Source organism: Antechinus flavipes, chromosome 4, assembly GCF_016432865.1.
Source record: "Antechinus flavipes isolate AdamAnt ecotype Samford, QLD, Australia chromosome 4, AdamAnt_v2, whole genome shotgun sequence".
Taxonomy (NCBI): Eukaryota; Metazoa; Chordata; class Mammalia; order Dasyuromorphia; family Dasyuridae; genus Antechinus; species Antechinus flavipes.
In genome coordinates, this window is record NC_067401.1 from 40,833,797 (window position 1) to 40,856,769 (window position 22,973).

At 39.8% G+C, this 22,973-nt stretch overlaps 1 protein-coding gene and 4 non-coding genes across 5 annotated transcripts; 2 read left to right on the top strand and 3 right to left on the bottom strand.

The window, feature by feature from the left end:
- Positions 1–2,907: 2,907 nt before the first annotated feature.
- On the bottom strand, positions 2,908–3,306 carry LOC127559145 (histone H4). The gene has a single exon (XM_051992803.1). It carries the CDS (start codon positions 3,266–3,268, stop codon positions 2,957–2,959), a length of 312 nt encoding a protein of 103 aa, XP_051848763.1. The 5' UTR covers positions 3,269–3,306; the 3' UTR covers positions 2,908–2,956.
- A 751-nt stretch (positions 3,307–4,057) lies between these two features.
- On the top strand, positions 4,058–4,129 carry TRNAM-CAU (transfer RNA methionine (anticodon CAU)). Its single transcript has one exon. It is a non-coding gene; the product is annotated as a tRNA-Met (tRNA).
- Positions 4,130–5,761: 1,632 nt separating this feature from the next.
- On the top strand, positions 5,762–5,843 carry TRNAS-UGA (transfer RNA serine (anticodon UGA)). Its single transcript has one exon. It is a non-coding gene; the product is annotated as a tRNA-Ser (tRNA).
- Positions 5,844–6,631: 788 nt separating this feature from the next.
- On the bottom strand, positions 6,632–6,713 carry TRNAS-GCU (transfer RNA serine (anticodon GCU)). The gene has a single exon. It is a non-coding gene; the product is annotated as a tRNA-Ser (tRNA).
- A 176-nt stretch (positions 6,714–6,889) lies between these two features.
- On the bottom strand, positions 6,890–6,961 carry TRNAQ-UUG (transfer RNA glutamine (anticodon UUG)). The gene has a single exon. It is a non-coding gene; the product is annotated as a tRNA-Gln (tRNA).
- Positions 6,962–22,973: the final 16,012 nt, after the last annotated feature.

Sequence of the window (22,973 nt, forward strand, 5' to 3'; positions counted from 1 at the left end):
GGATGGAAGTTGTCTTCTGATGGTGGGGATGGGATAGGAAATGGTATCCTCTTTTCATATTCTAGGTGGCCTCCCTAGTGGGAATACAGAGAAGTATGTTAGTAGAATTGATAGCTCAGAGGTCCTGGACCAGACAGTTATGGGCTATCAGCCTTCTTAAGGTAGGATGGGAATATTACAAAGGAAATAGCATGGAGCAAGGAGGCCATGCTCCAGAAATTTCTCTATGAAGAGCTGGCCTGGGGTTTGCAGTGAAAAAAAGATGAGGGTCTTTGAGGAGCATTTTAGCTGGCTTGGCTCAGAACGCCTTTGTCCCAGACTGAAATGTCCACTGAATCCCAAACATTCAAGGGAAAGTGTGTGTAGTGGAGAGGTGGGGATGAAGGGGGCTGGAAAACACCTAACCTGGGTACATGGTCCCCCCACAACAGGGGCACAGGGCAGCTGGGAAGGAGTAGAAACTAGTAGGAGAAAGTCTGCTCTTGGTACTGACAAAGGACGACACTGATGTCCTTCCCTTGGAAAAGAGCCCAGAATAGTGAAATAGGACTGAGTAGCTAGCTCCCATATTAATCACCAGTTTGACTGTTCCCAGGATTCTGTCAGTCTGAGTCCTGAGGGTCTTAGATAGTAGGGAGTTGAGGGGCAGCTGCTCCATCATTAGAGCGGGGTACCATTGTCAAGGGGCATTCATGTCTCCAATGGCCTTCCTAGTGGCAGAAGGAGCAGGGAGGGGCCAAGAGATGGTTCCTTTACCAGTGGCCCAACCTCTTGCAGTAGAAGCATTTCTGTGATGGCAGGCAAGCTGGACCCCGGGGGGCCCAGTGAGGATTGCTGCTAGGAGCTGGGCTTGCAGCTGGGCCTGTTGCTGAGCTCAGGCCCTGATCCTGCAGTCCTTATCCTCAATGTCCTACTAATTCCTGTAATTGAAAACTTGAGAGCAATTTCCATGAGTTCCTTCAACAGGCTTTGAGGCCCTTGCTCCAGTTTTTATAATTTCCTGGGGATCGCAGAAGCTGCCGGTAGAAAAGAAGTTTGTACAGTGGCTCCAATTTGGGGAAAGGAATCCAGACCAGTGTATCACTGAGGGGTTCCCCTAAAAAACCTCTGGCTGTGGGGTTCTCCTCAGAGCCTTGAATAACCTCCTTCTGGCATGGCTCACCAGCTTCTTAAAATTGTTTTCACCTTTATGAGACAGATGAGCATGTATTCTGGGTTTGTCCTGTCCTGGTCAGAGCTGTAGTTCCACTCAGGGTCTGTGAAGGGAGCAGCCACTGGGTTGGGGAAGACTGATGTAGAGCTGGGCAAAGTTTCATGTTCTCTTTCTCATTAGTGGAGGAGATTCCCCAGATAAGGTCAAATTGTCAGAAGAGAAAGGTGAAACTTTCTATGAATTTGGTAAATTTCCTAATTTCTCAGTAATCTGGGGGAAATCAGAAATAGAAAAACAGACATGAACTCCCTCCGGTTCTTCCTGTCCCATGTGGTTCATGGACTTGCTGGACGTGGGAGTAGGTAAAGGTATAAAGGAACAAGGAACATGGACAGCTGATGATGGTTAAAAGGTGAGGAAGGAGGAGAGGGGTATGTTGGATAAAAATCAGGCAAGGGATTTAGAGGAATTGAGGAAGGTCGAGAAGGATCAAGAGCAAAGTTTGGGACCGACAGCATGACAACAAGCGGGGCAGACAGATGGACTCCTTGGAAGCCCTGTTCGATGGAAGAACAACAGATGTAAGGAGGAGCCGTTCTTTCCAGATTGCATCATGGGCATGCAGGACATGGAAAGCCTATTTGGAAGCAGGGTAGATATTCACACGCTTGCTTACCTTTGTTTAGGGATAAGGAACCGGTCAAAGAACTTAGTTCACCTCCCCCTGAGAAGAAGGTGCAAATGGCTCATACTCTAGAAACTATTGCATAGCCAGAGTATTGAGCTCCATCTGAACTGAACTAGAATCATCTGTAAGCTAGCCCACGTCAGGGTTTTTGAAGGGAAAGTCTCATAGATCGGGGCTGCTTTAATAACCCAGTTATCTCAAATCCTGAAGAGGTTCCTGGCCGGGGAAAGGTAAGTGTGCGGCAGGGTTTAGGACACAGCAAATTTTTAAGGTGAGATCAGGAGAGTCTAAGAGAAGGGCTTCACACCTCGTGAGGTTTATGGAAAAGTCGGGGAGCGGTAACCTTTGAAGCGTCCTTAACTTTAGTCAGTCAGATCTGCACCGGTAGCCCAAAAGCCTGTGGGTCACCAGAGAATTCGCCCACGGGTTTGGCCAGGAGAGAGATAGGATGCAAGATGTGCCCGTTGCTCAGACCAGATTCCCTCTAGATGTACCCCCTAATTGATGGGGTACAAAAGCCCAGACTCAGAATTCTCCTTCCGGAGCACATGGCTCTGTGGGGGAAAAGACAAGGTTATACAGAGCCCAGTCTGTAGAACTAGTTTGGATGAAGACACTGAAACTACCCCCTCCTCTTCCCCCTCGGACTGCTGGAAGTGCCAGGGATAAGGCAATTTACCTTTAGTTGCAGAGGCCCCATCTCCAGTGGGGCGGGTCAAAGTGATTCCAGTGCCCCAAGGGGTGGAGAATAGCTGGTGAAAAAAGGCGCCAAGCCACGATCCCAGGAGCCATTATGAGGAGCGCGTTCAAAGGACCTAGAACTCGGCCAGCTTAGTGAAATCATTTCCCCACCAGGGAATTTTCCCAAGTCCTTGGTTTCCAGCCTACCTCAGGGGTACGGTTCTTGATCCTGCTGAAACATCACTCAGCTACCCAAGTGAAATCAGAATACTTGCCTAAAAAAGCAACGGCTACGATTATAGGTAGAAATTTGTAAACTTCTTAAAAATATCGCTTAGACTAATAAAAATTGCAATCATGTTACTGCCCTTTTGAAGTGAGAAAATTTGGGGGGCCCTAAAAAGGGCCTTTATTTTGTTAAGGGATGTAAGGATTTAGCCGCCGAAGCCGTAGAGAGTGCGGCCCTGGCGCTTAAGGGCGTAGACCACGTCCATGGCGGTGACCGTCTTCCTCTTGGCGTGCTCGGTGTAGGTGACGGCGTCCCGGATCACGTTCTCCAGGAACACCTTCAGCACCCCGCGGGTCTCCTCGTAGATGAGCCCCGAGATACGCTTGACGCCCCCGCGCCGAGCCAGACGGCGGATGGCGGGCTTGGTGATGCCCTGGATGTTATCCCGGAGCACCTTCCTGTGCCGCTTGGCACCCCCCTTTCCAAGCCCCTTGCCTCCCTTTCCACGACCAGACATGTTGCTGAGACCGCTGCGTCAGACTGTGGAATGGAGCAGCCCGCGCACGCTTATATACGCACTGAGCCGACCTGTTTGGGAACTGAAAGCGCGCGGGCGGGAACTAGATAGAAACTATAGTTCTCTTTCCGGGTCGCTTCTGGCTCTGGCACAACGGATGTACAAACCCCCTTCCAGAAAGCTCAGCTGGCTTAGCTAAGCTGTGTGCCCCGTCATGGAGAGCTCCTCGTCCCCTTTTTTCTTTTGGGGTTAGGCAAGGCATTTTCAGAGCTCGATTGCAGGAAAAGTTCGGTTATTCTTTGTTTTGCCTGTGTGCTTAAGGGAGAAACTCCAAAAGACCAGGAGCGAACTTAACACACACGAAACCAAACCAAAATGCTTCTAGTATTTGCTTCGCTCAGACTTCAATATGCACTGTTGGGGAGGGAAAGGAGCGTATTAAGACGCTGTGTATCTAAATTATTATTAGTCATCTTTCCATTAGGTGGGAACGCTCACCAGTAAAGTTCACATGGGCATATAACACGCAGCACTTCATTTCATCTTAAACGTTTGTACAGAAATATTATTTGGACTCGGGTTGGGTTGTTGGACTCGGGTTCGGTCCCGAATTAGAGCACGCAAGCCAGTTTTTGATTATCTTCTAAAACGACTCAGGGTCGGGGGAATATAGCGGAAAGACTTCCTCTAGGATTAAAAATCTCTGAAAAAGCGAAGGGAAAAATGACTGCCACATTTATGGAGATGAGACAACCAATTGGAGGAATAAAAAGCACGACATACGTTGTCAGCAGAGTGGCGCAGCGGAAGCGTGCTGGGCCCATAACCCAGAGGTCGATGGATCGAAACCATCCTCTGCTAGGCACGATTTTGTTTTGTTTTTTTAAGTTCAAAATGTTTAATTTTACATTAAAAATACAAATATTGTTTAAATTTAATACTGGAAAGAAAAAGGCAAAAAGAAAAGTAATTCAAAGAAAGTATAACACTGAACAATAAAAAAAGTGTGGACCTTTATTTCCTCTTGAAATGGACCCAAAAATATCCCAGGCACTTCTAGATAGAGAAATGCTAGAATCTGAGTGCACATCGAGGCTTTCGTTTGTTCCTTTGATGTGTTTTTTGCCAGGGTTAGAATTTTTATTTAACTATATTATATCTTTGTTTCGGGTTTTGGTTTTCTTACTTTCTCAATAAAGATCGGGGTTAGAGGATGGGAAGGAAAGTGAAAGAATTAGGACCTTGAAGCAAAATAAAACTGAATTTTAAAAAAGGAAAATATCTATTTTTATCACTTAATACTGTATTTATAAACTTTAATTATCAATACTGTTAACTGATGTGTCCACTTAAGGGTGACTACAATTCTTATTTTGCAGGTAATTAAGATGATTAATGAAAGAGAGAAAAGATAAAATGAAGAAAAATTGAGAGTATAAAGTTCCAGAAAAAAATGAGTTGACCTTGGAGAAAGTAAGAAATCTTATTAGACTAGATTACAGATTACTGTATTTTTGCCTTGCTCCAGTGGTAATAGGCAATAAGTGGGCCTTTGAGCTCAAGCTAAGAGTAATTAGATGTAACTAAGAGAGGGCTTTTGGAACCAAATTATGTTTCTGTATTTATTTTAGAAATCACAAACTTTTTCAAGATAAGGTTGAGCTGTGGGAAGGGCGAGAGAATACCTCAAACAACAAGTTCTATATTCATGCTTACATTCATTCATTATGTTTGTTTATTAATAAATTGGTATGTATTACACACACTTGTGTTAGAACCAAAGAAATTACAACAAGGAATGAATGACACATCTTGACCCTCATGAAACTTTTAATCCAGTGGGCCTTGAACCTTAGGTATTTAGAATCCATCCAATTTTTCGTTCTAGACCTCAGAAAGGCCCCAAAACCTCAGGGATAAAGAGAAACTTTTTATTGGGTTCAGTCTACAGATTTGCAAAGGTACAAGTAGTTCTCTTCTAAAGCACTTTTGTAAAGTACAAGTTGACTGAGGAAGATGATTCCCCTTCACTGAACCGATTAAAAAAAAAAAAAAAAAAGCCTTCAAGAAACCAGCAGTTAGTTTAGAACTTGTCATCACTCTACTACTCAGGACCTCAAAACGATCACACCTATTTTTTACAAAAGGGCACTGACTCTATACACACATATATATAGATGAATGCATTCATGCTTACACACATCTTCAGAACAATATGCATAGGCATACATATTTTTAAGATAGCAAAACTAAAGTAAGCTTATCGAATTCACAGCCAAGCCTATCTTGCTAAAACAGGTCTTATTAAAACTTTAGAATAATCTGATCAAGCATTGGGTTCTATACTCATTCACGTTTTTACTTAAATACATGTTTGTTAGATGTCTGTTACGTGTCTACATTTATTGAAATCCACTTACAAATAAAATTCTGGACTGGAAGCTGAAAAGAAAGGAAGAAATGAAACATTCATGAGATAAGTGGAAGCACATAGTAGTCGTGGCCGAGTGGTTAAGGCGATGGACTTGAAATCCATTGGGGTTTCCCCGCGCAGGTTCGAATCCTGCCGACTACGGGGCTATATTTTGGGTACAATATTAAAAAAAGGGTGAGTTCCAGTCCCACCTGTTATTTCCTATCACCTTGATGATAAGTGTGATTTCTTTCTCTGCGAAAAGACCGAGCTAACAACGGCTTCTGATTCTATTTCTATATTTTTGAAATGGGGAATCTATTTTTAATTTCCCCGCGGCTTCACAGTTCCTTTGCTAAAAAAACGTCAGGAAATAAGGAATGGAGATACAGGAGAGGGGGATAGGAGAAATGGGTTTTGAACAGAGAATGGACACATTTTTAAGAGATAAAGGGAGCACCAAACAGCACAAAAGTCCGAAGTCAGAAAACCCCACCGCAAATTTTGGGAACGTAAAGAAACTTTACAGAACAAGAAACCGCAAATTTTGGTTCCTTGAAAATAGGGGTTCAAGCTTTGCTAACTTTGCGTCTTTGTATCTCCTCCAGCTCTTAACAACAGTTAAGTTAGGTTTAATAAAATGTGTAAATGGTTATTTCATAGATGGACCTTATAGGCGAAATAAATGTGACCGAGAGGCTGATGAGACAGGTAACTAGTCATTACTGAATTAAAAACCTACTTTGTTCCACTAGAAGTGGAGAAGGAAATAAAAGCCAGGACTCACTTTTTCATTCCTTAGCTGATAATTCTGGGGTTTCAGGAAATTACCCGTGGATGAAGTTGAGACAAAGGGGTTATTTTCAAAGAGCGATTTTGTAAGTCGCCAGCAGCGAATTTTTCGCCGCGATAAAGGATTAAAAGCCACTGTTTTAGCAAGCAAGAGAATCCGACGAGGATGGGATTCGAACCCACGCGTGCAGAGCACAATGGATTAGCAGTCCATCGCCTTAACCACTCGGCCACCTCGTCTATTTGCTCAAGGACTCGGATTAGTTTCTATAGTAGGTAACAGCGTTTCTCTTGGAGAGAATTAAAAGTCAGGGATTTTCTACATATTTCTTTCGTTTGTTAGAAGAATTCTATGAAACATGTCCTATACATGCCCTAAACTCGTAAAAGTAAATCAGAAGGAAAAATTAATTCATAGGTCCCACCGAGATTCGAACTCAGATCGCTGGATTCAAAGTCCAGAGTGCTAACCATTACACCATGGGGCCTCACAACGAAAGTTGTATCGCGAAATTGATCCTTATTTGACGTAGCCAATTTTTTTCTTCTCGTTATGATTTTTGTATTACATTTAGGGTTTTCTAAACCACAGCGGCATTTCAGCCCTCAAATAGAGGGGGGAGGGGCGGGCTGTGGACGCCCAAGTTCACAACCCTTATCAACACGACCCCGAAAAGAAAGCGAAGCAAGCCCGAAGCACGAGTCACAAAATATCCCTAAAAAAAAATTCTATCCCTTAAAATTCTCCAAAACCACATTCGCCCACCCAAGGAGGACCCAAGTTGTAAACAGCCAGGTTGGCCAGAACCCCGAGGTTCGGATTCCCACAATTCACAACAGCGGTTGGTGAGGGGCGTGACTGCGGAGAGTGCGCCTGCGTCTGTGCCGAGCTGTGATTGGCTCGCGGAGATTTTTCCAGAAGGAGGAAGTAGGGGCTGACTATTTTTCGTGTCCTCCCGGAAGTGGAGGTGAACTGTTTCTTCTAGGAGGAACGTGTGTTCATGAAATCCCAATTTTTGATCCCATACGCTCCCATGCTGTAGGTACGGTGTGAACGACTTTATTTAATGGGGTGAGACGGTCTCCCCTAACCCCCGGGAAGTGGACGGTGGGGGGTATTCTTCCGGCTGGTGCTAGATAGAGGGAGAATTCCCTCCTGCGTGGGCCCTTCCGAAATCCTCTGGCTTCTGGGGTCCACGGGCTGCCGAGCACTCTGACTGCCCATCCTCCCACCAGGGGTTGTTTTACTTTTCGCCCATACATATCTATTTAGCTCTGTTATGTGTGCGCGTGTATTTGCATATACAAATACCTTTAGATGTTATAGCAGTTATCAAATTAAGGTAGACTGAAGCACGAAATTCCGAGCAAGATCAGAATCCGAATTTACCAATAAATAGTGTCTCAGCTTCCACGGTAAAGACCCGGTTATGCGGTTAGCGAGCTTTTAGAGTTTTGGGAAATACAGAAAATAGTAAGGCTAGAATCATAGATGGAAGAAAGTACGATGGTTGGACATTGGGAATGAAGACTAGCAACAACCTCCTCTTTCCCTCCTGTGACTAAGAAATGTTCCTCGTTTGAGTCCAGCCCGGCCCTCAAGGACAGAGATAGCAAACCAGACATCATTGAAGGATATCTTGCTGCTCTAAACATGCTAGACCCGAGTCTTTTTTTTCCATCTGCATCCTTCATGGATAACAGATTTCTTTGACAAAAGAATAGAATAATATAAAGAGAACTGGATTTCCAAACATAGGACAGCCAAATTTCTGAATTAAGTTTAGAGATTAAGAATCATGATTTGGGCTGTTACAGCACAAAATCGATTGATTGTAAGTAGTATCACTACACAAGGCATAATCTGATTATTTCAATATATACAAATGTTTTTTTATATAGCTACAAAGTGATATTTTATATGCAGATGTATAAATATATAGATATTTGTAAATATATTTATACATCTCTTTCAGCAGATTTATATACTCATATAAATATATACAGATAATCCATAAGTGTCTGTTGATATTTCTGTTATATTTGTATACATATTTTTATATAGACATATAGGTAGCTATATGTGCATGTTAATATCTATATAGAGATGTCTATATATATGTATTTAAATATATACATAGATAACAATAGTAGCTATATAGTTATATTGGCACACAAAAATACATATTGTAATGCCGGAGGAACTGAGGCAGGAGAGAGATTAGAGTTTTTAATATGTTATTAATTGGAGAGCATAATTGACTAGACAAGACTCTCGTCTCAAAGTATCCAGTGATAAATGGGAGAATCCCCAATCCTTATATACCTTTTTTACAAAGAAGGGGACAGAAGCGAGAAAACTTCTTCACAGACCCATTTGGTTCTGTCAGGATTGGGGGGAAGCCATAAATTCTTACTAAAAGCCAGAGTCAGGATGTCTGAATAAACAGAAGTAAAGATGTCAATGAGGTATCCGGGATAGTCTTATCTCTTGGAATATTTTAGAGGGATAGTGTAAATTCTTGAGGACAGAAAGAGTTAGGAGTCAGGAAGTCTGATCTTCTTTTCTTGAGACTTACATTGACAATTTATAACCTTAGAGCAAATGGTCCTCAGTCTTAATGGACCAGAGGGAGGTTTTACAACTAAGAGGATTGAGGTAGAACAGTTAAGGAAACGGAGACAGAACAATTCAGGGAAACTAGTGCAGGGAAACTGAGTCAGAACAATTAAAGAGAACTGTGGCACAACAATATGTATATATATACATATAAATATAGAGAGATCTACAGATTTAAAAAAAAAAAATGTAATATCTAGAAACAGGTAGGTAGTATAGTCCATAACACTGGGCCTAGAATCAGAAAGACTTTAGTTCAAGCTTATGCTCAGATACTTACTAGTTCTGTGACCCGGGCAAGTCACAACCTGAATTTGAGTTCATCTGTAAAATGGGAATACATTAAAGAAGGAAATGGCAAACCACTCCAGTTATCTTGCTGTGCCTCAGTTTCCCTGAATTATTATGCCCTGAATAACATTATTATAGTCCTACCTTTGTTCTTAGGAATGGGGAAATTAAATTAGAAAAGAGTCCCTGAAATATCATGGAGTCATAAAACTTATCTTATCTCAAATGCCTGATGGGATAATTTCCCCTCCTTTGAGTATTGCCCCTTTCCTGGCAGTCTCTTGCCCTCTGACTTATCTTGATCCCATTCTGTCAGGACTAAATTATGATCCTTTCCTAGAATTATGGTTTGTCCCCCACCCAGTATCCTTGCCCCACCCACCCCCTTGCCATATATTCTGCATAGCTTAAAAAAAAAAAAAAAACGCAAAACAAAAAACAAACATATAAAAGGCCTCTGCCTCAGTTGCTGAGGGTCTGATGTCTTTTTGACATGAGTCCCATTCTACTGACTAGCCCAAACTCCACAATTAAATTATTAAAAACCAATCTCTGTCTTGCCTCAGTTTCTCCAGCATTACAATCTTTACCAAGAATACCCTACTAAGGGGTCATGAAAAGTTGGACATGCTCGAACAAAGCAACTACAATGGCATTTGATATATATATCCTGACGTTTATATATACACACATATGTATATATACCCATATGTAGAGAGCATATATGGCTATATTTTATATATAATAAATTTATTATATTTATATTGTATATCATATGTAAAATATGTTATATAACTATTGTTTATAGTTTTTATATTTATGTGTTTTATATATGTGACACATGTGGAATATATATAACACATATGTATAACTATAACACAATTTATAAATATATGGAGCACATCAGCTCAATTAAAGGAGGAAGAAGTATGTTCATCAGTATAGACAGTCAAGTATAGAAGCCAGAGGATCCAATAGCCAGAAGATAAACCAACCATCTTCAGCTGGAGGGAGTCTAACCTTTAGTGTGCCTTCGTTAATTTCTGGATCTGTTGATGGGAGTATTTACTATTGCTCTTGACACTCCTACTTCTTCTTTAGATATTGCTGCAAGGAATGTAAGGAATATCCTAATGATTGTCCTTTCAAATAGACCTGTATGCCATGTAAAGAAACTGTCCATGAGGCCCAGAGGCCATGTTTCTTTGAATTTTATATAATGTGAAATTTACAGAGATTGGGGAGCAGAAAGCAAAGCTGGCCACCATTTTTTTGTCTGTCCCCTCTGTGGAAAGATCTAATAAATTTTCCTTTTTCTCTAGCCTGTTAAAATGTGTGTTCATATATATGGATATGCATACATTGCACCTATTTATATGTGTGGCCATATACATATGTCTGTGCGTGTGTGTTTGTTTAAATGGTTGTCCTTGCATATGAAATTGTGTGTGCCTCATATTATATACATGTATACACGTGCATTTGTGTAACTGAACTGTGAGACTTTTGTGACCGGCACAATACAAATGGGCTAGTGGTGGTTACAAATGAGATGGGTTGCTGAGAGTTCAATAGAGCCCTTTATTGAAAGAATTCATGTTGCTTATATACCTTTAAAACCACAGAACAAAGCATTGTTCTGTGACCAACCCTGGTTCCTGTTTTGAATGATATGATTCCCTGAAGCATGTTATTTTCTGGAGACTCCATCTTTTGTAAAGTTCACATTGCTCCAGGAAATGTGCCAAGACCTTATGCTTTCTCATGATTTCAACCTTAAATGCACCGATTTGTCTTAGGAAGAGGGGAACATGGTAGTTATCAAAGTCTCTAGCTCCTTGGGAGTTCTCTACATGAGACTTGGCTGTATATATCATATATAGTATGTACACATTTGTGCGTGTGTATATATACATACATATATATAATGTGCATATCAAATGCATCTGAAGTAGTGATACAAAGCATTTCTACATGCTAGAGATTCATCAAGTATTCCGCTGGGGCCAGAATAATGAGCCATTCAAGAGACTAGTTCCAGACTTAAAGTCAGCTCTTCTCTCTGTTTTAAAATATTAAAAACAAAGATCAAAGAGAACAACAGTATATGACCCAAGTTGTAAACACATGGATATAATTTGAGCCCAATATCTTTGTATAGGAGAGGAAAAATCGATTCTTGGTGCTATTCTCCTGGTTTCCTTGCTTCCCCACCCTTCTTTGCCAGCCCACTGAAATCCTATCCATAATGCTAACAGGGTAGGTTTTCTGCTGCCTTATTTATATCTCTGTTTGGGGTGGTCTCTAAACTCCAGAAGTCCTTACACACAAAGGACTAAGCAGCCTGTTCTCCTTTAGAAGAGAAGGCAAAGAATTCAAAATTTATATGACAAATTACACATATACCATAACAACCCAAATATTAATAGTTCTTATTCAGGCCAGAGACATACATAGATGTTTAGTGATTACGGATAAATGTCCTGGGATCTACTGCTCAGCATTGCAAGTCATACCACATTTTCACAGATCAATGTTCACTGCTGACTTGGAAGTCTGATGAGTTGTTAGAAAACAAGCAGAAAAAGGGAAACAGGATCCAAACTTCGGAAAAGTTGGATTCTAATGCTGAGTGTAACTAGTATGGTTAAGATATAGGTAGTGCCTCCTTCCTCACAACCCATCGAAAAAATACCATGGAGATGGCCTACAAGTAAATGTTATAGGAAAAATTTAATCTCAAGGGACATGAGTAGAATTTCTGACAGGGTATGGCAAGGTGAGGCTGCTTGATACCCTTAGAGAGAGTGGATCTCAGAAGTCTGACATGATTTGGTTTTCATTCAGGACCTCCTCATTGTGTATTTCAAATAACCCACTTGTCTTATCTAAAAACTGATTGCTTTGATCAGTTATCTTTTCTATCTTCCTTTGATATTTTAGAGACACTTGAGGGGAGTGGGACACTTCTTTTTCTGAAATCAGAGACCCACAAGTTTGTTCGTTTTTTCTTGGAAAGATCCACCAGTTAGAAATCGGATTACCTAATGTTATGTTTCCTTTTAATTAATTGGCAGTATTTGTTATTGTTTTTAAGGTATAAAAAGTCTGTTTCCCTTTGTATTTGGGATCCAGGCCTAAGCTAAGGAAGTCTGGTCCCAGCTTATTGAACATTTGCTATGTATTGCTTAATAAACCCAAATGTTCCAGAGACTGAACCTTTTGTTTCCTCAGTCATTTCATCTTTCACCCACTGCAAAAGACATTATTTTAAATGCATTGAGTTACTCAACTTTCACCCAAGCGGACTGGGAGGTGGGAAGTGATCAATTCCTCCCATCTCTGAGAAGTACTAATGGAAAAAAAAAATGCTTTTTCCCTTTCAGAATGGGAATAAAACAATGCACACACTTAAAGTCTTTGCTTTACTTTAATTTAGCAACACACCTTGTATTGGGGATGGATCACATGCTTTGTCCTCTGGATAAAGGGAGTTCATTTCAAGCTCCTAGTTGGTCTTCCGGTATCCTTGTGGGTTTACTTTACATGCAAACGATTTTAAAGTGATTTATTTGAACTATTGTTTGTTCCCTATTATATTAGAGAAGAATTAAACAGGGACTGGTACCAGTTCATCCCCTGTCCCCTGTCCCTGCTCCATTTGTCCAGACTCAAGATTCTTACCGACAAGAGCCAGACTTTCCTGATAACCCCAGTTTCCAGTTTCAGAGCAAGAGGTCTCATCATTTGAAGCTTTGGGCATGGGGATAAGGTTGGGAAAGAGAGGGAAAGAAAAATGGCAAATGAGTGTTGGCAACTTAATAAGCAAAGTATCGATTGATATGCCACAAACATATATCCAGAGGGGGCATGCACAGAATTTGAATGGGTAGTTTTTAACAAGGATGTCACTTTCTGGCTCCCCGGAGTAGATGAATTACAAGTTGTAATGGGCTGAGGCTCGAGTTGATGCACTGAGTTCCCAAGCACATGAGGCTAAATAGTAATTGGACCATACTCCATTAATATATAAGCTTGGAGAAAGAATGGCCCCTGCCCATTCTTTGTGCAAGTCCTGTTGTGTTGTATAGGAAATGATGATTTTGGTGGGTGGAGGCAGGGGAATGGAAAAGGAAGGGTGAGACTGCTGGCTGGCGTCTTGACACAGTTGCTCGCATTGCCATTGCGACAGCCTTTCAGCTCAGGTCTCTCTTTGCTAGCTGGCTTCCTGTCGCAGCTACCCATATTGCTATAGCAATCTTTTTTCACCTCTTCACTTCAATAAAGATTGAAGATTTTTCCCTTAACCTTAATTCCTGACTCTGGCTGATTTTAAATACGCGGTCATTCCAGGATGGAAGTTTTGAGGTAGGATGTTTCTCAATGTACTTTCTGTAGCTATGTCTTTTCCCTACCACAGTGGAATTAGGAACCAGTAACTGCAGTTTTTGGCATATATACATAATAGTGCCAGTGTTTTTGAAAATGGTGGAAGCCTATGTACAATTATCCCACATGATGTGGATGTAATTAGGAGTTTTACCATTAGTGGTAAAGATGCTGTTCTAGTGGGCAGTGCAGAGAATTGTGAGAATCCCCTTCTTTGGTCGAAGGTGCAGGTCCAACGTGAAAAAAATTCACAAACCCAAAATTTTAGTGGCAAAAAAAGTTTATTGGCACTGAGAAGTCAGCTTTGCCAGGGCGACTTCTGAGTGGCAAAGTCCTGTTAGAAAAATAGAGATTAGCACTGAGAAGAGAATGTCTTCACAGTGGGCAAAAGTCCTGGTAGGCAGCTGTGCCAAGATATAGGTCCCTTGGCAGAAGCTTAATTCCTACTTTGGACTTCTGCAAAGATCCGGAGTTCAGAATTGTCCTTTATAGAAGTCTGAGGCTAAGGTACCTAGTTGAAAAGAGAACCAATACCCCCAGGCCTACATACTTATCTTGGGGTTTCAAGTAACTCAATATCAGACCCAGATCTCCAATTGAATGAAAATCACTTTGAAGGCTTCCTGAATGGAGATCAGGCTAACCAAAAGATCAATGGGGGTGAGGGAGTGATTTGCTTTAGAAAAGGTCTAGTCTGGAAAATATACCTTCTTTCTGTAGTCTGACTGACCGGGAATCAAAGGGGACAGTTTCACCCCAGGACAGTAATATTTCCATTTACACATGAATAAGTAAATGGCCCTATTTGTGCTGTTCTTTCTCAACTAATCAGTATAGGACCAAAGTGTATGTGATGTTAGAAAAGGGAAGGCCCGGATTGAAACTTATGCTAGGAATGAAAAGACTGGAGGCAGACCTTGGAAGTTTTAAAGTGGAGTTTATTGCTAGCTCAATTTACCCAAATCAAATGGCCCTAAACAATAGGAGGTGGGGGTTTACAAAACATAAAATCACTAAGGGGAGGGGATTCTATGCCATAGGCAGGAATTACAGAAGGAATAGAGCAAAGGTTACATTCCTTAAAGCTAGGTGGAAACAAAGGAAAGGCACACATGACCACAAGTTTTTGCTAATCTAAGTGAGATTCTTGAAATATCAAGATACTCTCAAAGCTTAATGAACATAACTTTAAGACAAACGGGGCCCCAGCTTGCAGGTATTACTGCCAGATTACAGGGATTCTTCAGGGAGTTGCATGTTCCAGGAAATACCAATCTCTGACCATGAGAAGTTTTAAGGGGCCCCAAGCAGTTTCGAGTGCTCCCTCTCCCAGAAGCACAGGGGCTCACAGGATTCAGAATGTGAAGGGGAGGTTTGGGCCCCTGAATCCAATCCAGTTTTCCCAAACCCAGTTTTTCCAAAGATAGGAGCTATGGCCTATTAATCCAGGATCTAATATCCCCTACTGCTTTTAGGAGGATACTCAAACCTTTGAATCATCGTTGTAGCACCATAACTTTGACTGATTATCTGAAATCAGATAAGTCTAGAAAAGATGTAGGGACTACAGGAATTAAACAGGGACTGGTACTGGCTCATCCCCTGACCCTGCTCCATTTGTCAGGACTCAAGATTCTTATGGACAAGAGATAGACTGTCCCTGATAACTCCAGAATTGTTAGCATAAATCAGCATTCCTCTATTAGGGCTGCACAGAGGCCTTCCCATTGCAAGAACAGCAGGTCAAGCCCCCTATGGTTCTGGAATACTGCCTCAGCCAGGGAATCAGCCTGGTTTTCTGGTTTTGAGATGGCCGATTCAATGGAGTCAGGTCTGAGGTCATCTGTGCACATAACCAGAACTGCTTGTAAAGAGTACAGTGGCCCTTAAGGGGCACAACCGGCCAATCCTAACCCTACTAGGAGAGGAAGGAGTGACACTGCATGCACCACGCTGTCTGTGAGAGCCCAGGAGGGAAAGGTGAGACCTGAAATAGTTCCACCTCCTCCACTCAAAAGAATAGACAGCTGAGGGAACACCGCTACCAGGATACAGAAAGGGTCCAGATTATTGAGAAGGTTGTGAGAGTATGCACATTTAGTCAGACTGTCAAGGCAAGCAAACCATGAACCTTCAGGGGCCTAGTACCAGGCTGCAATGTCAATCGAGGATACTGAAATATTAATTAAAGAACTGGGGTTACAGGACTGGAGCAGATCAGAAAGACTTGTAGAGATTAAAAATGAGTGCACTGCTGGAACAAACCAAGTCAAAAATAAGGCTGATTGGGATCATGGGGAAGGCTTTTGGCTGGAACTGCTATGTTAGGGCATTTTGAACAGGAGCTGGTAACACTGAGATTGGGTCTGACTGAGTGGGATTAGGTGGGAACAAGGTTATGGTGGCCAGAGAGATACCTGCTGCCAGAGGTTTAACTTCTGCTAAATTCCATCAACCAACTCTCCCCTAGCTGCTATCCCTTTAATCTAATCCTAGGTGAGTTGTCTGGTGAAGGTGTTTTCCCCACTCTTTCAAGTGTTTTATGGGGAAATCCACCAATTTTCCTGGTCCCTAATCTGTTATCCCCACTTTTGTAGAGAGAATCATTCAAGGGGGAGTAGACAGGGTTCCAATTGTCAAGTAGACACTCCATACATATAAGTTCTGAAAATGAATTAAAATTCCAATACATGACATGCTAGTACAATAGGGGTTTTCTACTCTGGTGCTTATCCAATGATCTCACAAATAATCACATGTTCTGGAGGGAACGTTGAGTTCAATTAAATAATGCAGATACATTCTATAATTTTGTTAGTAGTTGACTATGTTAACTGTTACTGTTTAGTTGTCAATAGTGAACTTTCTGAGTAACCCCCAAATCTTAACCCAATGTTTCCCATCCTCAGTCCCAAATACATTGTAAAAGGGAATTCACCAAATCTTGAGTGAGTTTACAACAGCAATTTTCTACTCTGGTACTTATCCAATGATCTCACAAATAATCACATGTTCTGAAGAGAACATTGTGTTCAATTAACTAATGCAGATACATTCTATAATTTTGTTAGTAGTTGACTTTGTTAACTGTTATTGTTTAGTTGTTAATAGCAAACCGTTCTGAGTAACATTTACCTAAATCTCAACCCAGTGTTTCCCATCCTCAGTGCCAAATACATTGTAACAGAGGACTCACTCAAAATTTAGTGTTCATTCACCAACAGTTCCAGTTCTCCTCCAATTCAATGGGGCCCAAAGTCCTTTAGGGTCAGGGGCGATGGTCTCTTCTTCTAAAACTACTTCCTGCTGAGAATGGGCGTAGAACTGAATCATTCTACAGGATCCCATTTTGGGGGCTGGTATGCTGGAACCATTGATTGGTTCATCCAATGGGTTGATCCAGGTCCCTGAAGCTGGCCAATACAGCTATAACTGAACCTAGAATGAAAATAAATCTAACAAAAAGATGTTAGAATAGGTTGAGGTAGAAGGACTACTGTAAGATGTAGAGGCGCCAATATAGATCGGCCAATAGCTTTTCATGTAAGGAGATATGCATCACAGGATACACAATACAGAAAAATGTTAAAACATGTATCAGCTGTAATCTCAATAAACCAGAAATAGCATTATTTTATTTTTTTCTTTTCTTTTTTTTTTTTTTTTTTAGTTATAGCTTTTTATTTACAAGTTATATGCATGGATAATTTTACAGCATTGACAATTGCCAAACTTTTTGTTCCAATTTTCCCCCACCTTCCCCCCATCCTCTCCCCCCAATGGCAGGTTGACCAATACATGTTAAGTATGTTAAAGCATATATGTCCTAACAGTTATTTTGTTGTACAAAAAGAATCGGACTTTGAAATAGTGTACTATTAGCCAGTGAAGGAAATTAAAAATGCAGGCGGACAAAAATAGAAGGATTGGGAATTCCATGTAATGGTTCATAGTCATCTCCCAGAGTTCTTTTGTTGGGTGTAGCTGATTCAGTTCATTACTGCTCTATTGGAACCAATTTGATTCATCTCATTACTGAAGATGGCCATGTCCATCAGAATTGATCATCATATAGTATTGATCTTTTGGTCCTGCTCATTTCACTCAGCATCAGTTTGAAATAGCATTATTTTATTTTATTTTTTAGAAACCTTTAAGGACCCTATTATCTATAGACAAATATGTAGTACTGATAGATGACTAGGCCAAATACTCATTTACCTAATTATTTAGGATATAATGACCATATATAGTCAGATTGGAAATAGCAAGACATTATATATTTTGGTTCATGGCCTCTATCAGTTGTCTTGGTTATGAAACCTGCTATAAGAAGAAAAACATGGGCATGATCATACTACCAAAACTGGTTCTTCAAGCTTGGGAGCATAAAGATGATAGGAGAAAACATCCTTGGTTCTGACAACTGACAACCAATCATGCACTAACAATTTCACCTCATAGCCAGACTCAGGAATAATCAAGTGGGAAGCAAAGAAATAGAACTGGGAAACTGAGTCAGAAGGATCCCACCCTAGCAAAAGGTAAGGTTGTCCTCCAAGCCCAAGTTCAGGAACACATCCCTTGAATAACTTAATGATCCATCAGGCAATCATATCTGAATTCAAAATTCAAAACAATAGTAGTTACAATCTCAAGAGATTTCATCTCAATAACAAGTTTCACCAATCAGGGGCTTGAGATCTATTTAAAGCAAACAAAAATCTTACAAACCAAAGGGTAGGTCCAGGTATTACTTGAGACCTTCTCTCTGTAAGGGCTGAACAATTGGAGGCATTGGCTCACTGTCTGCCTTAACAATTTTTGAAAGACATACTGGGGATAAATTTAGAATAATCTTGATGGAGAGTGCCTATGACAGGAACAAAGCATCACAACTATGTTATTTATAACTCTTTTGACAAATACCTGTGCTATTGATAATTTCTGTTTTGACAAATATCTTTGCTATTGATAATGTTTTTGATGACTGTTATGATAGATATCTTGTTATTGCTAGTTAAGGTGAACTGAAATATCAAAGTAGGGTCTTTGCATTAACCTTGGAAGTTATATAGCTTGAAAGTAATTTATCACCAGGCTGACATGAGAAGATATAAAATATCACATATAAAATATAAGACAAAATTTGTAAGATTTCGATCCTTGTCCAGTTGCTATCAGTATAGTACATATATTAAAATAGAATGGGGCAGAATCAATCTGATAGCAGGGACAGAGAATATTATCTAAAAGTATTTTTTAAAAATAGTTATCTAAAAAGGGTAATTACCACAGGACAGTTACTAGAATTTTTGGAGTTCCCTGATTTCCTCAAGAAGGAATGATTGATTTGGAAAAATAGGATAAAGTGGAAAAACAGATGGGTAAATATTTTAAGGAAAGGGGATGAGGAACTTTTCCAATTAATGTATTTTCTACTTGGATTATTTTGAAAATGTTATCAACCTCCAGAGATAACTACAAAAATTCTTAAAGTAGATTCTTCTACCAAATGGCCAAAGAAATAGCCAGAACAATAGAATATATAAATGTTAATAAAAAGGAAAAATCAGCACAATTTACATTTCCTCCCTTCTCTCTTCCTCTCCTCCCAGCTCCCAGACCATATCTCACTCATAAACACAGATTTGAAGGGAAGCCAAATTCTTATGTACCCCCAGAACTAGTTCAGGAGACAATTAAGAGAACCAAAGAAAGAGAAGATGTCCCTTTAGAAATGCAATTAGCTTTTTTTGTTATTGAAGCTCCTGATCCTAATAATCCAACTCAAATTATAAGAGAATATTAATTTATAGACTTTAAACTGTTAAAGGAATTACATCAGGCTGCTTCTAACTATGGCTCCAATAGAAGCATACAGTCAATTAAGAGATCAATAAATTATGAACTTGTAGCTTATGAGTTTATTGAAAGCAGCTAGAACAGCATGGGTAAAAGTACCAGGAAAAATTGATAGAGGAACATTTTACAAAAAAATCATGCAATGAACTAATGAGATGTTTGTGGACTTTATTAATCACTTAAAGATGGCAATTTTATGTTCTGTTAATGACTGGGAAGCAGCTCAAACTTTGTTGAGAAAACATGCTCTTGAAAACACTAATGCCGAAAATAGCATTAGCTGGGGGAAAAATGAAAATGACTTTAACAGAAATGATCCAAAGGTGTCAAGACATAGACACTTCTACTTTTCAAGAGGCAGTAATGGCTGCTGTACTAAATCAAAAAAATTTATGATCTTAAAAAATTTTCAAATTCTCATAGATGATATAATTGTGGACTACGGAATAACAAGAAAAAATTGTACTGTTCAAAAGGTTGCACCTCATGGCAATTCAGCAGATAAACCTTTAACTTTATATCCAAAAATGCAAGAAGGGCAGACACTGGGCTTCTGAATGTCACTCACAGAATAATAGAGAAGGTATTCAAACATTGGGAAACTGTTTCTGAAGCTCATTCTGGCCCTGAAACAATGAGAGCCTTATATTCCCTTGCTAGGCCTCTCCAGCTGCAGGCAAACAATACCTTAAATCAGACTTACTGACAGTACAGGATTTAATGCATGCTACCCTGGAAATTGCTGGTCTTGATCTATCCTCCTCGGTTTCACACCAAATTATAGATGATACAGGAATATGCTCTCTCCCAACCGGAATCTCGGGGTCATTTCCTTCTGGTCTGCTAGGTCTCATTATAGGACGTAGCTCACAGCCATTGCTAGGGCTTATGGTTATGCCTAGAGTAGTAGATTCTGATTCTCTAGAGTCAATATGTATACTTTGCTATGCTACTTCTCACCAGGACAAATAAAAAAGGGGGAGAGAATAGCACAGTTCTAATATCTTGCAAAAAAATAGAAAAAGAATGTAAAAAAAAATTCAGGGTGGTGAAAGTTTTGGGAGTACAGGAAAGTAGGCATTCTGGATGCAACCTATAACTGATTCCAGGCCAATTTTAAAATTGGAAATAGAAGGAAAAATATTTGAAGGGTTAGTAGACACAGGAGCTGATAAATCAGTAATATCACAATGCTTCTGGCCAGAGGCTTGGCCCAAGGTACAGGTGCACATGCCTTTACAAGGTATAAGTGATGTATAAATGCCACAACAAAATGCCAAACAGTTATCATGGAGAAATGAGAATAAAGGAGGGTTCAAACCTTATGTTCTTCAGACATTCCCTATTAATTTAGAGGGGAGAGATTTGCTAAAAGGAACGAATGCAGTCATACAAAATTTTTCTTAGGAGTCACTGTTCAGAAAATACAATTACAAGGTGGTCATATAGAACAATAGCCCATGAAATTTTTCATATTTGCCATAAAAAAGAAATCTGTAAAGTGCCGAATGTTAACAGATTTAAGGCATATTTATAATAGAATGGCAAATATGGATCACAGGTATTAATAACTGTTTTTACTCTATTCCTTTATGATCTAAAAACTATCCTTATTTTGCATTTTCATTACCATTCACAAATTTGAAGGAACTTTACCTTAAGATTTCAATGGCAAGTCCTTCCACAGGGCATGGAAAATAGCCCCATTATGTGTCAACAATATGTGGCTGAAATTATAGCTCCTATCTGTGCCTCTCTAAGGCAACAACACTTGCCTGTCAACATGAGTTTAGCTGAAGAATTCAAGGTTTTCTTGATCATGTTTTGACTCCCCCTAGAAACCTAAAGTGTCAGCCAGCAGACCAGCAAAGACTGAGATTAGGAATAAGTGTGTTGGGTGTGTATCATTAATCAGGATAGCAAGAGGGTGAAGCTGTTTCTATAGAGAATGCCCCGTTTCTACTAATACACAAAACATTCAAGCACTCATTAATCGTTTATCTATTTTACATTTCCTTAATAATTTTGTGGTTTTAGGGTTTAAATATGGAGAGCATAGATACAATAAACTTGTCTTGACCACACACATAGATGTTTTCTATTTTTTCTTGCTTTCCTGGTCTCTGTGAGAGCCAATATAGCTGGCATTAGCATTTCACACCTATCAAAGCCAAATATAAAGAAGCTCATATTGTACATTACATTATGATTGGGATATTGTACAACAGGTACTGAGGGACACAAAGGAGGCTTTAGAAAAACAGACTGAAGATAGCTCCGGAAAAAATGTGATTAAGCCCCACTAGCTTCATATTTAGGACAGATAATTGAAAACATATTAATCAGGCCTCAAAAAATAGAAATTAGAAGGGATAAGTTAGTCACTCTAAATGATTATCAAAAACTATTGGAAGATATTAATTGGGTAAGATGGTATTTTTAATTGGGAACACTTGAATAGACAAAATTATTCAAAATTTTATGAGATCCTAACCCCAATTCAAAAAGAGGCCTAACTAAAGAAACTGAGGATCAGTTGCAAGTAGCAGAAAGAACAATAATTTCCTGTTATTTGGATCAAATAAATTTACAAGAGAAAATACAGATATCATTGATAAGTACTCACAACATTCCTTTTGCTGTCACATATCAGACTCAGGCCATTTTAGAATGGGTGTATTTAGCAAACCAGTCTCAAAAAAGCCTTTCTACTTACCTTCAGATAGTGGGTGACAGTGATTCAAAAGGCTTTAAAAAAGGTATCACAGTTATCTGGAAATCTTCCACAAATAATTCATCAACCATATTCTAAAGATCAAGTGGATTCCTCATTAGCTTCTTATGATTGGCAAGTTTTATTGATAATGTATCAAGACCCAATTGATAACAACTTTTGTCTACAAATTTTACAATCCATGACTAAGCATCAATGGATGTTTCCATGCCTGACTACAATTAATTCTATTACTAATACTCTGATATTTACAGATGCTACTAACAATTGACTTCTCTATATATCCCACCTACCACTAAATATGTTTTTCCACCCTGTTTGAATCAATACAGCAGAATGAGTTACATGCAATTATTATTGCACTGTATATTGTTCAGGAACCGCTTAACATTTTTTCAGATAGTAAATATGCTGTTTATGCAATAAATAAGAGAAATAGCCCAAATAAGATTTTCTAGTAATTTAATGATTTTTGGATTGTTTGAGTATTTGCAGCATATCATAAGAAATAGGAAAGGCCCTTTTTTTGAGTATACAATATATTCTCACATATTGAACTTCCAGGAGATGTAACAGCAGGGAATGCTGTTGCTGATATTCT

Excerpts from the sequence above, each read along its gene's own strand:
- LOC127559145 (XM_051992803.1), bottom strand. The coding sequence starts at position 3,268 with ATGTCTGGTCGTGGAAAGGGAGGCAAGGGGCTTGGAAAGGGGGGTGCC.